This window comes from Chlorocebus sabaeus, chromosome 7 (assembly GCF_047675955.1).
Source record: "Chlorocebus sabaeus isolate Y175 chromosome 7, mChlSab1.0.hap1, whole genome shotgun sequence".
Classification (NCBI taxonomy): domain Eukaryota; kingdom Metazoa; phylum Chordata; class Mammalia; order Primates; family Cercopithecidae; genus Chlorocebus; species Chlorocebus sabaeus.
In genome coordinates this window covers 57,773,956-57,789,717 of record NC_132910.1, presented here as the reverse complement: position 1 = coordinate 57,789,717, position 15,762 = coordinate 57,773,956, and the positions used below count along the sequence as shown (strand labels likewise).

The 15,762-nt window shown below is 33.7% G+C and overlaps 1 protein-coding gene across 5 annotated transcripts in view; it reads left to right on the top strand.

Moving 5' to 3' along the window:
* TBCK (TBC1 domain containing kinase) overlaps positions 1-15,762 on the top strand; it is a 243,705-nt gene that overhangs the window by 80,910 nt on the left and 147,033 nt on the right. For 4 of the 5 annotated variants that reach the window (XM_073017536.1, XM_073017534.1, XM_073017535.1 and 1 more), the window contains 5 exons: positions 2,998-3,096; positions 4,740-4,802; positions 5,319-5,445; positions 6,610-6,660; positions 7,935-8,018. In XM_073017536.1, coding sequence (XP_072873637.1) covers positions 2,998-3,096; positions 4,740-4,802; positions 5,319-5,445; positions 6,610-6,660; positions 7,935-8,018 — 424 coding nt within the window. The remainder of the gene's footprint in view (positions 1-2,997; positions 3,097-4,739; positions 4,803-5,318; positions 5,446-6,609; positions 6,661-7,934; positions 8,019-15,762) is intronic. The other variant, XM_073017533.1, reaches the window with a different exon arrangement.

Below are 15,762 nucleotides of genomic sequence, written 5' to 3'. Positions count from 1 at the left end.
TTTAATTAGATCCCATTTGTCAATTTTGACTTTTGTTGCCGTTGCTTTTGGTGTTTTAGACATGAAGTCCTTGCCCATGCCTATGTCCTGAATGGTATTACCTAGGTTTTCTTCTAGGGTTTTTATGGTATTAGGTCTAACATTTAAGTCTCTAATCTATCTTGAATTAATTTTCGTATAAGGAGTAAGGAAAGGATCCAGTTTCAGCTTTCTACTTATGGCTAGCCAATTTTCCCAGCACCGTTTATTAAATAGGGAATCCTTTCCCCATTTCTTGTTTTTCTCAGGTTTGTCAAAGATCAGATGGCTGTAGATGTGTGGTATTATTTCTGAGGACTCTGTTCTGTTCCATTGGTCTATATCTCTGTTTTGGTACCAGTACCATGCTTTTTTGGTTACTGTAGCCTTGTAGTATAGTTTGAAGTCAGGTAGCGTGATGCCTCCAGCTTTGTTCTTTTGACTTAGAATTGTCTTGGCAATGTGGGCTCTTTTTTGGTTCCATAGGAACTTTAAAGCAGTTTTTTCCAATTCTGTGAAGAAACTCATTGGTAGCTTGATGGGGATGGCATTGAATCTATAAATTACCTTGGGCAGTATGGCCATTTTCACGATATTGATTCTTCCTATCCATGAACATGGAATATTCTTCCATTTGTTTGTGTCCTCTTTTATTTCACTGAGCAGTGGTTTGTAGTTTTCCTTGAAGAGGTCCTTTACATCCCTTGTAAGTTGGATTCCTAGGTATTTTATTCTCTTTGAAGCAATTGTGAATGGAAGTTCATTCAGGATTTGGCTCTCTGTTTGTCTGTTAGTGGTGTATAAGAATGCTTGTGATTTTTGCACATTAATTTTGTATCCTGAGACTTTGCTGAAGTTGCTTATCAGCTTAAGGAGATTTTGGGCTGAGACGATGGGGTTTTCTAAATATACAATCATGTCATCTGCAAACAGGGACAATTTGACTTCTTCTTTTCCTAACTGAATACCCTTTATTTCTTTCTCTTGACTGATTGCCCTAGCAAGAACTTCCAACAGTACGTTGAATAGGAGTGGTGAGAGAGGGCATCCCTGTCTTGTGCCAGTTTTCAAAGGGAATGCTTCCAGTTTTTGCCCATTCAGTATGATATTGGCTGTGGGTTTGTCATAAATAGCTCTTATTTTGAGATATGTTCCATCAATACCGAATTTATTGAGAGTTTTTAGCATGAAGGGCTGTTGAATTTTGTCAAAGGCCTTTTCTGCATCTGTTGAGATAATTATGTGGTTTTTGTCTTTGGTTCTGTTTATATACTGGATTACATTTATTGATTTGCATATGTTGGACCAGCCTTGCATCCCAGGGATGAAGCCCACTTGATCATGGTGGATAAGCTTTTTGATGTGCTGCTGGATTCGGTTTGCCAGTATTTTATTGAGGATTTTTGCATCGATGTTCATCAGGGATATTGGTCTAAAATTCCCCTTTTTTGTTGTGTCTCTGCCAGGCTTTGGTATCAGGATAATGTTGGCCTCATAAAATGAGTTAGGGAGGATTCTCTCTTTTTCTATTGATTGGAATAGTTTCAGAAGGAATGATACCAGCTCCTCCTTGTACCTCTGGTAGAATTTAGCTGTGAATCCATCTGGTCCTGGACTTTTTTTGGTTGGTAGGCTATTAATTATTGCCTCAATTTCAGAGCCTGCTATTGGTCTATTCAGGGATTCAACTTCCTGGTTTAGTCTTGGAAGAGTGTAAGTGTCCAGGAAATTATCTGTTTTTTCTAGATTTTCTAGTTTATTTGCATAGAGGTGTTTATAATATTCTCTGATGGTAGTTTGTGTTTCTGTGGGGTCGGTGATGATATCCCCTTTATCATTTTTTATTGTGTCTATTTGATTCTTCTCTCTTTTCTTCTCTATTAGTCTTGCCAGCGGTCTATTAATTTTGTTGATTTTTTCAAAAAACCAACTCCTGGATTCATTGATTTTTTGGAGGGTTTTTTGTGTCTCTATCTCCTTCAGTTCTGCTCTGATCTTAGTTATTTCTTGCCTTCTGCTAGCTTTTGAATGTGTTTGCTCTTGCTTCTCTAGTTCTTTCAATTGTGATGTTAGAGTGTCAATTTTAGATCTTTCCAGCTTTCTCTTGTGGGCATTTAGTGCTATAAATTTCCCTCTACACACTGCTTTAAATGTGTCCCAGAGATTCTGGTATGTTATGTCTTTAATGTCCTTATTTTTAAAAGAAGGCTTAAAAGTCAACAGGAAAAACATCAATATTGAAACAGAATAATGGATAGAGTACATAATATAAATACAACTAGTAAATCTTTTCAAATTGTTCATCTTCACTAGGAATGAAAAAAAAATACAAATTAAAATCGGATTGATTTTCCATACCGCATTCGCAAAGTGAGCACAGATGCAATGATATTGGAACTCTCATTCTGTTGGAATAAATGTGAATGTACTGAAACATTTCGTAAAACAATTTGAATGCATATATCAAGAACCTTAACAACATCTGTATCCTTTGTCCTATTAATACTCTTCTAGAAATTTCTCCTAAGACACAAATTTATAAAAGTACAAATTTATATGCAAAATGCAGAAGTACCCATAATAGTAGCTTATAGTGATTGAACACTTCTCTCTGTCACCACGTTTTTAACAGAGTGCTTTACCTGCTTTGTCTTATTTAACCCGTATGAGGCTGGTACTATTATCCTTCATTTAAAATGACTCATTTTAAATCCCCCCAGAGCATCAAATAGAGAGGAAGGATTTAAAAATAGGTAGAATCAGCTCCTCTTCTTAATTATATAATATAAATTTTGCAAGGTGTTAGGGATTCATTCTACTGCTTATTTATATGTATTAATAACACCAGACATAATAATTGCATGTACTTTGAAATTTATTGCAAGTCACTTAAGTTTTATCATGGGTATATTCAGAACTGTCTAGACTAAAAGATGGCACTAGGTAATTTGAGGCGTTTTCATTTCTTTTTTGATATAGGCTTATCCATATAAAAAAAATCAAATCTGGAAAGAAGCAAGAATTGACATTCCTCCTCTTTTGAGAGGTTTAACCTGGGCTGCTCTTCTGGGAGTTGAGGTAAGGAAAAAAGAAAAGGTTAGAAGCTGATTAATTATGCTAAGAAAGGATGAAGAAGGAGAGTGCTTTCCAAATTTGTATTTTTCCAGTTACTAGAAAATTATATAATAAAATATAAGCATTAGAATATTTGGCAATTTTGAGTGGAAGGAACATAGGAAAACAATAGAAAAGAAAAATATAATTGAGGGTTTATTAGATTGTGCTATTTAATATTTCATTTAATGGTGGTCACAGAAAATGTTTTGATTATTACCAAGGAATATTTTAAGAATATATGTCAGTTACAAGTGGGTAGTCCTGCTTATGAAGTATGCTTATTATAGAATATGATTATCTGTTTATAAATGGTTCTAAATTTGGAGAAATCTTTCGATCTAATCTGACATGTCAAAATCACTAACATAATTTAGTGGCTTTTGGCACACCTGTTCCACCTGGAATGTGCTACCAAGAGAAATAGCTCCCATGTGTTCTATAACACTTTCTCTGTGGTTGTGAGGAAGGGAGAGGTGTCACAAATTGTGGTGGTCTGCAGTACTAACAGAGAACTCCGATGACATCAATCATGACAATGGGCCAAATTCTAGCCAGATTTTTTTCATTTCTTGTCAATTTCTTTGTCATCTTGTCTTCTTATATTCTCTTATAGATAATTACCCTTGCTTTTTAAAGAATTCCAGTCAGGAATGGTGGCACATGCCTGTGGTCCCAGCTTCTTGGAAAGCTGAGGCAGGAGGGTTACTTGAGCCCAGGAGTTCGAGGCTTCAGTGAACCTTGATTGTGCCACTGCACTCTACCCTGGATGATAGAACTAAACCCTGTCTCTAAAAAAAAATTTTAAAAAATCCTCAACTATTTTGAATCCTTTTCAATTCTCTGTTTGAAGAATTTCCTTTCTTCATTCCTGATTCCCTTGATAAGATTCTACAAATACCTTTGAGTTTGGTTGGTTACTTTACAAGAATTCCAGTGGTTCAATATCATACAGTAATCATTAGACTTGTAGAACAATATAATGCTAAAGTCCAAGAGGACTTCAGGTATCAGGTTTTCCAACTCCCATTAAATGAATGTCTCAAAGAAGTTGATATAGCAGATATCGGAGTTTGAACCCTACTTCCTGGCTCTTTCTCTACCATGATAATAAGCCAGAATAATATTATTTTTTTCATGCTTGGTCCTATAGAACATGACCAAAATTTGTAGTCATTTATTCAGTTATTTTTAATTTTTAACAGTGTGTAACTGAAAATTGTAAATGACCTCTTTAGGCCCTAATGATTCTATCATGTAATTATAGACACAACATAACAAGGTTGTGTTATGTTGTAGGGGCTGGGAGGTCAGCCAAACATACTTACTAGCTAAGTAATTAATCCACAACATTCATGTTGTGGTATTTATAATTCAAGAGTTTGCCTCAGCAGAATGGCAAATTGTGACTTAGCAGAGACTTTCATCATAGATTGTCAAAGACACAGAAAATTTCTCTTAAGATGAGTTTTACACTGGGTTTGAATGTGCTTATCTGTAGTTGGGTAGGTTTCCAAAGATAGATATTTGTAAAAAATAGATTTTTCTATATTACTAGTTGCATTAAGGGTATGATAAATTAATGTATCTTCTTTTATTTTTTGCAGGGAGCTATTCATGCCAAGTACGATGCAATTGATAAAGACACTCCAATTCCTACAGATAGACAAGTATGATTTAGATTTTCTTAAGCAACCTAAGATAATTCTGTCAAATATTTAAATTTTAGGAAGGAGCCTGAAGAAAGCCTCTTTCTCTCATGAATACAGACACACTGCTGCATACATACATTGTTAGAGAAACCATAACTCTTATGCTTATAACTTAGAACAATACCTTAAAGGACTTTAAGGTCAAGTTACCTTTTTAAAAATACTATAGTTCTTCATCTGAAAAATTTGCCCTTCATTTGGACCAGACTATAAAGGAAAATATTTTTGAAAAGTGTATTAACACATACCTTTCAAAAGAAATGGTCTGATTCTCCTGTTTAAGTATACATACAACGTCTTTAGTGTTTCCATAAGATCAATTAAAAAATTCAAAAAATTAGGCACTTAAGAAGTTGGTCTGTTTTGAAATTTGTATTATGGCATCTCCTTTTCCTTATTTAATGAATAAAGATTAAGGGTTTATTGCTGATTACACAATTACTGTTTCACCTTATTATTTTGCTATTTTAACAGATTGAAGTGGATATTCCTCGCTGTCATCAGTACGATGAACTGTTATCATCACCAGAAGGTCATGCAAAATTTAGGCGTGTATTAAAAGCCTGGGTAGTGTCTCATCCTGATCTTGTGTATTGGCAAGGTAACTTTTATAGTCATTAAAACTTCCCTGGAGTATTAGGAGATTGTTGCATAACTGACATTTTAAAAAATTAAAATATCTAAACATCCTTGTCTTCGGAAAAAGTCAATATTGAAGCTCTGATTCATTTTTTGAGAGGTTTACATCCAAGCATTTTTTAAAATCTTTGTCTAAATCCTAGTAGATATCATTTAAAAACATAATATTTAATATGCAAGTTGATTAGCAAAGCAGAAATATATTTGGAGCTGTTGTCATCTTTGTGGATACATTTTTTAAACGCCTATGCACACTGTTAAATCAGTTGGGGCTAGTTGAGATTCTTATAGTTAATGATTTCTAATTTATACTTACCATGGCTGTTAGGACTTAAAAATAGGCTATCATCCTAAAGTCCTCATTTTATTTATTGTCTTTTTTCCCCTTGTATCTTTAATGGTTCATATCTTTTATTTTTAGCTTTGCCATTATTATTTTTGTGTTTGATAAAGAATGAGAAACCCATTCCAACCCTATTTTTGAATGTGGTGTTATAAGCGGCTATTTTTATATTTCAGTTCTCTATTTCTTACTGGCCATAGTTTAAATAAAGGTATTATTTTTCTTAGCTCTGTGTATTTCAGAGCTATTCTATATCCTCCTAACAGTTGTAGGTAGATTTATGTACATTCTTTCAACATGACAATACATGCACATCATTATTATCAATAAAAGAAATGTCATATATTTGGAATTCACTTCACAATTTTTAAAGAATTTTTTTTCATAATCCCAAAGAAAAAGAACATAGGTGAAACTCCATTTCCTAGACGAGAAAGTATGTCAGAAGATATTAAGTAATTGCCAGAATTGTACACTTAGGGTCAGAGATGGGACAATATCCAGAGAATTGTAACTTTCTTCCATGTTTCTATTATTGTATTTCTCTTTTCGACTCATAATAATCTGGATAATAATAATAGCTGATTCATATTGGACACATACTGTGTGCTACACTATCACTTACTCCCCACAGTAAATCGTGAGGTGACATATTTCTGTATGGATAATACTTCTAATGTTTAATCTACTTGGAGGTAATGCAAAGAACTGAATAAGGTATATATCTTCAATTCTACTAGATTATATTTATTTGATTTATTTCTCCCAACCCCTCTGCATTAGGTCTTGACTCACTCTGTGCTCCATTCCTGTATCTAAACTTCAATAATGAAGGTAAGCCTCTTTATCATTTAAATAATCATTGCACATAATATTCTAAAATATGTGATTCAGACATGAAAGGTTTTTGTTTTTGTTTTAAGGTTCTTTTTCTCTCCCTGGTAGATTTCTGTGAAATAATCTATTATAGACTCATTTTAGAGATGTGAAGGATTAATTTATTACTGGAGAGTTTCATTTATGCTAAAGATATTACTAGAAATTTAGTGGAATTTTATTATTCTAAATTCCTTAGAGATTAATTTTTGTCTAAGTATACTTTCTAAAGAATTTTTAAAGAAATCAATTATGGTGGCACTTTTCCATAATCTTGTATCTCCAAAGCCTATAATCATTTTGGATACCTCTTCCTTAATGAAGACTATTCTTTTTCTCCTTCTTGAGCCCATAAAGCACTTTGTATTTATAAAAATTTATCTTGTGTCTGTCTTGTATTCTAATACTTATATACTAATGTAATATTTTTTGACAGCCCTTTTTCGATGGCAGTTTTTTTTTTCCCTGCCTTTCTGCAATAACTTTATTATTGTAGGCTTTTCAATAAATACTAAATTCGAATAACTCCAATCCCTGAAATCACATGTAGAGTGTGTTACTATGTATAGCTTGAATGTCTAGATGCCTTATCTGACCATCTCCCTATTTTCACATTCTATCTATTTCATGACCAAATTTGCATCAATTTCTGGAATTAAGTAGAAATAGCATAATCCCAGAGAAATGAAATTTTACTCTATGAATTATTTTTAAAATACTCTGTTCTCTAATATTCTCACTCATTAATCTAAACTAGAGTTTTTTACTGTGTTTAGTTAGGCATAGCCAATTATCACTCATACTGACCCAAGCGTAGTCAGGGGTCTATGTTTGAAAATGTGAATTATAACACTATTCCTAAATCCAAAGTTCGTAGATTCTTGTTTACATCAGCAGCAATTAAGGATCGTGAGGTCTGTATAACTTACTAATAATGATCATGCTTAGAAATTTTAAGAAACAACGTTTAGGTAATAAAAGTTTTGATTATTGTGTGATAATGATTGCCACAGTATTTCAAAATTTAAGTTATAGAATTATTCTGTTGTCTAAAATGTTTTCCATTTTAAAGCACAGAGACTTTTATCTCTCAATTTTGTTTTTCTAGCACTTGCTATCATAACTGTTATTTAATAGTAGATTCAAGGAATATGTGCTAGGTGAATGCATTACAGCTGGTCATCTACCCTGTTAACTAATTTTTTACATGCCTTTGCCTTATTCTCTTTTAGCCTTGGCTTATGCATGTATGTCTGCTTTTATTCCCAAATATCTGTATAACTTCTTCTTAAAAGACAACTCACATGTAATACAAGGTAAGCAAATGTCTTTCCGTGACCTTCTGCAGGGAAACTGCTGATGTACTGGTGTGTTGATGTAATATTTGATTAAATTTAAGATTTTGACCTCAAAATATGATGGTCCGTCCAATAAAATCCATAAAGAGAAATTAGAAAGTTTGATCTTTCCTCCAAATCCACAAAGAATTATGGTATTTTTCTAATGGATATTTGATATCTAATTTCATTTCAGTTCAAATGCAGGCATGCTAGTTTGAGAAAATAAGAGACTGCCATTTATGTCTCTCACAATCAAAATTGCTCACAAAAAGCTTCACCATGGAGCAAGTCCACTGTAAATTAGTAAAACGTTTAAATGTTTAATTGTGTAATCGGAGTATTAAAAATACTTTTCATTTGTCTCATTTCCCATGCATGCATACCCAAAATATATTCCTTCTTTCTTCAACTTACCTAAAATATACCTCCTTCTTAAGAGTTCACGTCATAGCGTAACCTGTTTGTGAATTCATTCAGTACAACTGTAGCCAAATTCAAACTTCTATTATAATTTCCTGAACTCTTTGTTGAAAGTAATGTAATAGAAGTTAAAAATACCCACATTTAGATAGAAAAAATAATCCTAAAATTTATGTGGACCCACAAAAGATCCAGAATAGCAAAAGCTGTCCTGAGCTAAAAGAACAAAACTGGAGGAATCACATTATCTGACTTCAAATTATACTACAGAGCTATAGTAACTGAAACAAAATGGTACTGGCATAAAAGCAGACACATAGACCAATAGAACAGAATAGAAAACACAGAAGCAAATCTGTACACTTACAGTGAACACATTTTCGACAAAGGTGTCAATAACATTCACTGTTCTTAAAGTTTCTTCAACAAATCGTTCTGAGGAAATTAGATCTTCATATGCAGAAGAATGAAACTAGACCTTTATCTGTCTAGTTACATAAAAATCTGTCTAGTTACATAAAAATCAAATCAAAATGGATTAAAGTCTCAAATCTAAGACCTCAAATTATGGTACTATAAGAAAACATTGGGGAAACTCTCCAGGACATTGGTCCAGGCAAAGATATCTTGAATAATATCCCATAAACAGAGGCAAACAAAGCAAAAATGGACAAATGAGATCACATCAAGTTAAAAACCTTCTGAACAGCAAAGGAGACAATCAACAAAGTTAGGAGACAACTCACAGAATGGGAGAAGATATTTGAAAACTACCCACCTGATAAGGGATTAATGACCAGAATATATAAGAAGCTCAAATAACTCTATAGAAAAAATTCTAATAATCTGATTTTATAAAGGGCAAAAGATTTCATTACACATTTCTCAAAAGAAGACATATACGTGGCAAACAGGATTCTGAAAAGGCGTTCAACATCATTGATGATCAGCGAAATTCAAGTCAAAACTACATGAGATATCATGTCACTCTAGTTAAAATGGCTTTTATCCACAAGATAGGCAATAACACCCTGGTGAGGATGTGGAGAAAAAGGAACCCTCATATGCTGTTGGTGGTAATGTATGTTAGTATAACCACTATGGAGAACAGTTTAGAGGTTCTTCAATAAACTGAAAGTAAACCTACCATATGATCCAGCAATCCTACTGCTAGGTATATACCCCAAAAAAGGAAATCAGTATCAAAGAGATATCTGCACTCCCATGTTTACTGCAGCACCATTCACGATAGTGAAGATTTTGAAGCAACCTAAGTGTTCATCAACAGACAAGTGGATAAAGAAAATGTGGCACTTAATACACAATGGAGTACTATTCAGCCATAAGAAAAAATGAGATCCTGTCATTTTCAACAACATGGATGGAACTGGAGGTCATTATGTTAAATGATATAAGCCAGGCACAAAAAGACAGGCTTCACATGTTCTCACTTATTTGTAGGATCTGAAAATCAAAACATTTGAACTCATGCAGATGGAGAGTAGAATGACAGTTACTACAAGCTGGGAAGGGTAGTGGAGGGTAGAAGTTGGAGGATACACATTGTGAATGAGTAAAAAAAATAACCAAAAGAATAAATAAGACCTAGTATTTGCTAGCACAACAGGGTAACTGTAGTTAATAATAATTTAATTGTACATTTTAAAATAACTAAGAGTATATAATTGGATTGTTTTTAATGCAAAAGAAAAATACTTGAGGTGATGGATACTTCATTTTCCCTGAATGGGTTTTTTATGCATTGCATGTCAGTATCAATGTATCTCATTTACCCCATAAATATATGCACGTACTATGTACCCACAAAAATTGAAAACAAAATAAAACAAGAAAACCCACACTTTTAAAACAGGTGTTTCAAATTTAAGTTTCACTACTTATTGGATAATCTTGAACAAATAATTTAACTTCTATAGGTAACATTTTTCTCATGTCTAGAATAAAAATATTGTAGAGGTTAAACATAATATGTAAATTCCTGGTACATACATATTCAATAAGTGCTATTATTTATTTCTTTATGTTACTGTTACTATGAGTACTAGTTTTTTGCTAGTGTTATCATTATGGCATTATGTACTGTTTTATATCCTTTCAACAAGATTCTGTATATTTTAAGGCCAGGGGATTTTCTTATAGTTTTTCTGTTATTTTAGAGCAGACTACAAAGCTGCTCACTCTCCCATTTACTGTTTTTATGATGCTTATCAGATATCCCTTTGATCTTGTTTTTAACTATATATAATTCTTCCGCTTTATTTTAAACAACTTGAAACTGATTCTGTGTTATATATATCATTATGGTTTTATGTAATTCACCCAGTTTTCATAAATGAAGTAGGAATACTGGATGTTGTATCTGATTTATCAAAAATTCTGAGTAAGTGGGATCTCAATTAGTAATAATTTTACTTGGTTAGAAATGAATATAAAATTAGAGTATCAGAGGTTGATATAATGGGAGAATAATTAGAAAGGAAGCAGAAAGGAAAATGTAAACTCAAAAAAGTAAAGCTAAAAGTAGGAGGAACAGAATATGGATAAATAGCTTCGCACATAAAAACATTTGTTCTTTCAGCATCATGTACCTTGAGGTTTAAAGAAAAAGAATTAAAACTTTTTGAAAATTTTGTGTTTACAAGCAAATTGAATCATGTGTTCATTCCTGTATATCTGTGTCTACAGTGTAGATAGGTGTTAGAAATGGAAATAATGATCCATTGTCTCTATGTTAATTTTGAAATGCAAACTCCATTGGCTTTTGTATTTTGAAATGGTGTGGTTTGACATAGATGTGCCCAATTCTGCACATTTTCTACAGTGTGGACTTGTATGAAGTTGAGATTAATTTGAGAACGATTTTTAGAAGGTACAGCTTTTTGCTTTGACTTTTTCTAATTAAGGAGGAGTGCATTTTGTAGTGGAAGTTGTTTTTTGCTTATAGATTACCTTAATAAGGCCATTGACTGCAAGGACCCAGTTATACCTTCTTCATAGTTTATGAAGTAATGTTCCATAAGGTTGTGTCCTGTACCTTAAGAAGGATGTGCCTTATTCTTACTAATAGCTTCCTTCTTACCCTTATTAGTGATGTTTATTATATAATTGATAGTGTACTCTCTCAGATTTCAGTTAATAGAAAAATGAGTGGATTTAATAAAACCTTGGGTAATATCACAAGATTTTAGAAGCTATGCAATATAAATAATCTGTCAAATAGTGACCAAAGACAAACTGAGAAGATTAAAAGTAAAAAATAATCAGGTTAGTATTTGTGCTGTAGAAAAAGAAATTTAATAATCATCAGCTAAATATATCAGCAATATAAGGCTGTTAGTTTCAAAGCTAACATGAAATTGTAATGTTTACTAAACTTTCCAAATATAAAAGCCCAATTAATATACAATGTTGGGCTAAATTTCTCTAGTTTATAAAGATGAAAAATTGGGGAATCCTCAAATAAGCAATAAAAAGAGGTCTTATAACATGAACTGATTAGACTGTTTCTTAGATGGTTGGCTGATACCTGGCTAGATGGCCAGCTCTTAAGACCATATGAGACATCTTATTTTATTTTATTTTTCCACTGTTTCATATCTCAGATACATACATTGTATATTAATAATGAATTTCCAATACGAAAAAGACAAATTTCCACACTTCCTAATTACAGACTTTTTTAACATACTTTTTTGATACAAGGTCTGGCTCTATCACCTGGGTTAGAGTGCCGTGGCACAATCTCAGCTCCCTGCAGCCTCCACCTCCTGTGCTCAAGCCACCTTTCCACCTCAGCCTCCCGAGTAGCTGAGACTGCAGGCATGCACCACCACATCTGGCTAATTTTTGTATTTTTTTGTAGAGACAGTTTGACCATGTTGCCCAGGCTGATCGCAAACTCATGAGCTCAAGCCATTCGCTCACCTCTGCCTCCCGAAGTGCTGGAATTACAGTCGTGAGCCACTGCGCCCAGCCTTAACATGCTTTTAAAAGGCATACTATACAGATATGCAAGACAATCTCTTGTTTAATTTATTAAATTAGAGACTATAGTGTATACAACATGAATTTGGAGAGACTTATAAGAAAGGCCAAAACACCTGGGTACGGTGGCTCACGCCTGTAATCCCAGCACTTTGGGAGGCCGAGGTGGGCAGATTGTGAGGTCAGGAGTTCAAGACCAGCCTGGCCAACACAGTGAAACCCTGTCTCTACTAAAAATACAAAAATTAGCCAGGCATGGTGGCAGGCGCCTATAATCCCAGCTATTTGGGAGGCTGAGGCAGAAGAATTGCTTGAACCTGGGAGATGGAGGTTGCAGTGAGCTGAGATTGCGCCACTGCACTCCAGCCTAGGCAGCAGAGTGAGACTCCATCTCAAAAAAAAAAAAAAAAAAGACGAAAAAGACTGTTCTTTAGTTTGATCAATTTATCAGTAATACATTTTAACATCCAACATTATAATTAAAAGACCTCTCAACAATTATTGATTGCTTGTTTCTCTAATTATTAATAATTTCCTCAGTTATGATTTCTATAAAATTACATTTGAAATCTTGAATTAGTATTAAATTTTGAACTTCTTTAAAGCCACCATAAATGTTCTTTAATATTATGCTGAAAAAAGAATCAGTAGACAAAGTGTTTTAAATCATTTGTCTAAAAAAGAAGAGATAGCATTCTGGAAAGGTTTCATAAAAGGAGATACTTGATGAATTTGAAGTTTGCATAATAATTTCGTTGGTGAGAAGAGGTAAAGACATTCTTATGACAGGGAACAACGAAGAGGACTGAAGTAAAAGAGTGCAAAATGGGATGATAAAATATCCACTAATCAAATCTGATCTGTGGGATAGGAAAGAGAGATGGAAAGCTAAAGAAGGAGCTGAAACAGTACACTGTGTATTGGTTACTGAAGTTTGATAGAACTGTGGTTTATTTTTCTTCAAAGTGTTTATTTTAGGCTTAGCATTAGAAATATTCACCTCTCATTTTATTAGTTTACTTCTTTGTTATTGTGTTTCTCTTTATTTTGTAGAGTTTTAAGCTTTACACTTCAAAGTAGTCATTGATTTTTGGTTGGCATAAATATCACATGTACACTTTCTTCTCCACAAATTTTGGGAAAATTCCTAAGTCATAAGAAACTAGTTCATTTAAAAGCTAATTATAGAAATGCATATTTACTGAATCTTTGAATTGCCTTTCCAGAAGTTAAAAGTTTCTATGTTCAATAGCAACTTGAATTATTCTTTGGAAAAAAAAAAGTTTTTATTACTATATACTAATAGAACTTAAAATATTTTCTATTTTAAAGTTTTTTCTAAAATATTATATATACACTCATGAGACTCTAAAATGCTTCACCTCTTATAGATCAGTAGAAAAATGATCAATTTAATCAAGATATCCTGGTTTTTTTAAACTTAGTTCTATTGACTTGTTACCTGCAGATATTTTTAAGATATAATAAATTTAATTACTTTCTGACTGAATGAATATTTGTTATTATCGTTGGTACTATCAAATTATCACCAGAAACATTGTTATTGAGTTGACAAACTACCAATACATGGGAACATTTAAAAATAACATACTGATTATACAACTCAGGTTTGGCTATTGAGATTATCTAAGATTACTAAAATTATTCTAAGGTTCAGAATCTCTAGAGTATTTAGTGTATGGAAAAAGATGGAGAAATTAGAAAGAAATCTATTGATTAGCATTTCAACTGTGTTGGAAAACAAGTTTATAACTTGCAGGACAGGTATATCTTAGGCTATTGAGGAGAAAGGCAGCTTCAGACCAGTGAGGAACAAGGTAGACTACATTTGGCCAGTGAAACTTCGGCACATTAAACATATTCTTGTAGGGTTTTATAAAACCAAGGCATATTCACACTTGGAAGATGTGGTTGCTACAAGTCAGAAAGGTAAAGCTAAGAGGAGATACCATATAAATCTGCAAAATTAAGAGAAAGTTTCCCCAATTTTCTGTTTACCTGTATGTCTTTCTAAATCCTTTGAAGGAAAGAATCGTATCTTCTTCACTGTGATGTCCCCAACATTTAATATAGTACCACATATAACTAGATTGACTGTATAACTAAATTGGGATGTTTCTGGGAGTTAAAAGGGGCACTGTACCAGATGCTGGGTCTACAGGTGCCAACTGGGACTCTCACGGGCAAACTAGGAGGTAAGTTCATACTACAATATATATTCAGTAACTCTTGGGGGGAGAAAGAGGAAGACAGACATACCAAGTCTAAAGCCCAGTTGTCAAAGGTGGGGTATAAAACTCTTCTTTCCCTCCAAACGATAGCAATGAGAGTGAAATAATACGCATTTTCACTCCAAAAGTTATGTATTTAGAAAGGTAGTGCAGCCGGCCGGGCGCGGTGGCTCAAGCCTGTAATCCCAGCACTTTGGGAGGCCGAGACGGGCGGATCACGAGGTCAGGAGATCAAGACCATCCTGGCTAACACGGTGAAACCCCGTCTCTACTAAAAAATACAAAAAACTAGCCGGGCGAGGTGGCAGGCGCCTGTAGTCCCAGCTACTCGGGAGGCTGAGGCAGGAGAATGGCGTAAACCCGGGAGGCGGAGCTTGCAGTGAGCCGAGATCCGGCCACTGCGCTCCAGCTTGGGCGACAGAGCGAGACTCCGTCTCAAAAAAAAAAAAAAAAAAAAGGTAGTGCATTGTATTAGGTTGGTGCAAAAGCAGTTATGTTTTTTTCCATTACTTTTAATATATGTGCAGCTTAGTGCACATCTTTGCATAATGACTTTAATGATAAGATATTTGGAGATTGTAGTATACAGTCTTGTGATTTTCAAGAATATCTTGTATCATGTGACCAAGGAGATTTTTCCTGAAACAGTAAACATCCTACCTACCTTTACTAGAAATATTATTATGATAACTATTAAGTGAGCTCGTTCGTAGATTCTAGAGCAAGGTATGTCAGAAGGAAAGAAAGTGGTTTACAAATGTAGCCCTAAAGATTACTTTTCTCTTTCCTTTCTCTTATTTTGAACCCCTTCTTCCCACTTAGTTATAGAAGTTGATGCTTGTTTTTGTGCCTTTACTAGATAGGCCAAATTTTACAGCAGAAAACTTTGTAATGGGAAATAATTCAGGTTCATTTGCATTAAAATCATGTTTCTTTCTAGTGTAGTGAGTCAACATTATCACCAAATGGTTCGGTTTAGTCACATTCTTAGTTGACAACAGATATGTAACTCGCATCCTATCTATATTTATCATCTTCAGGAT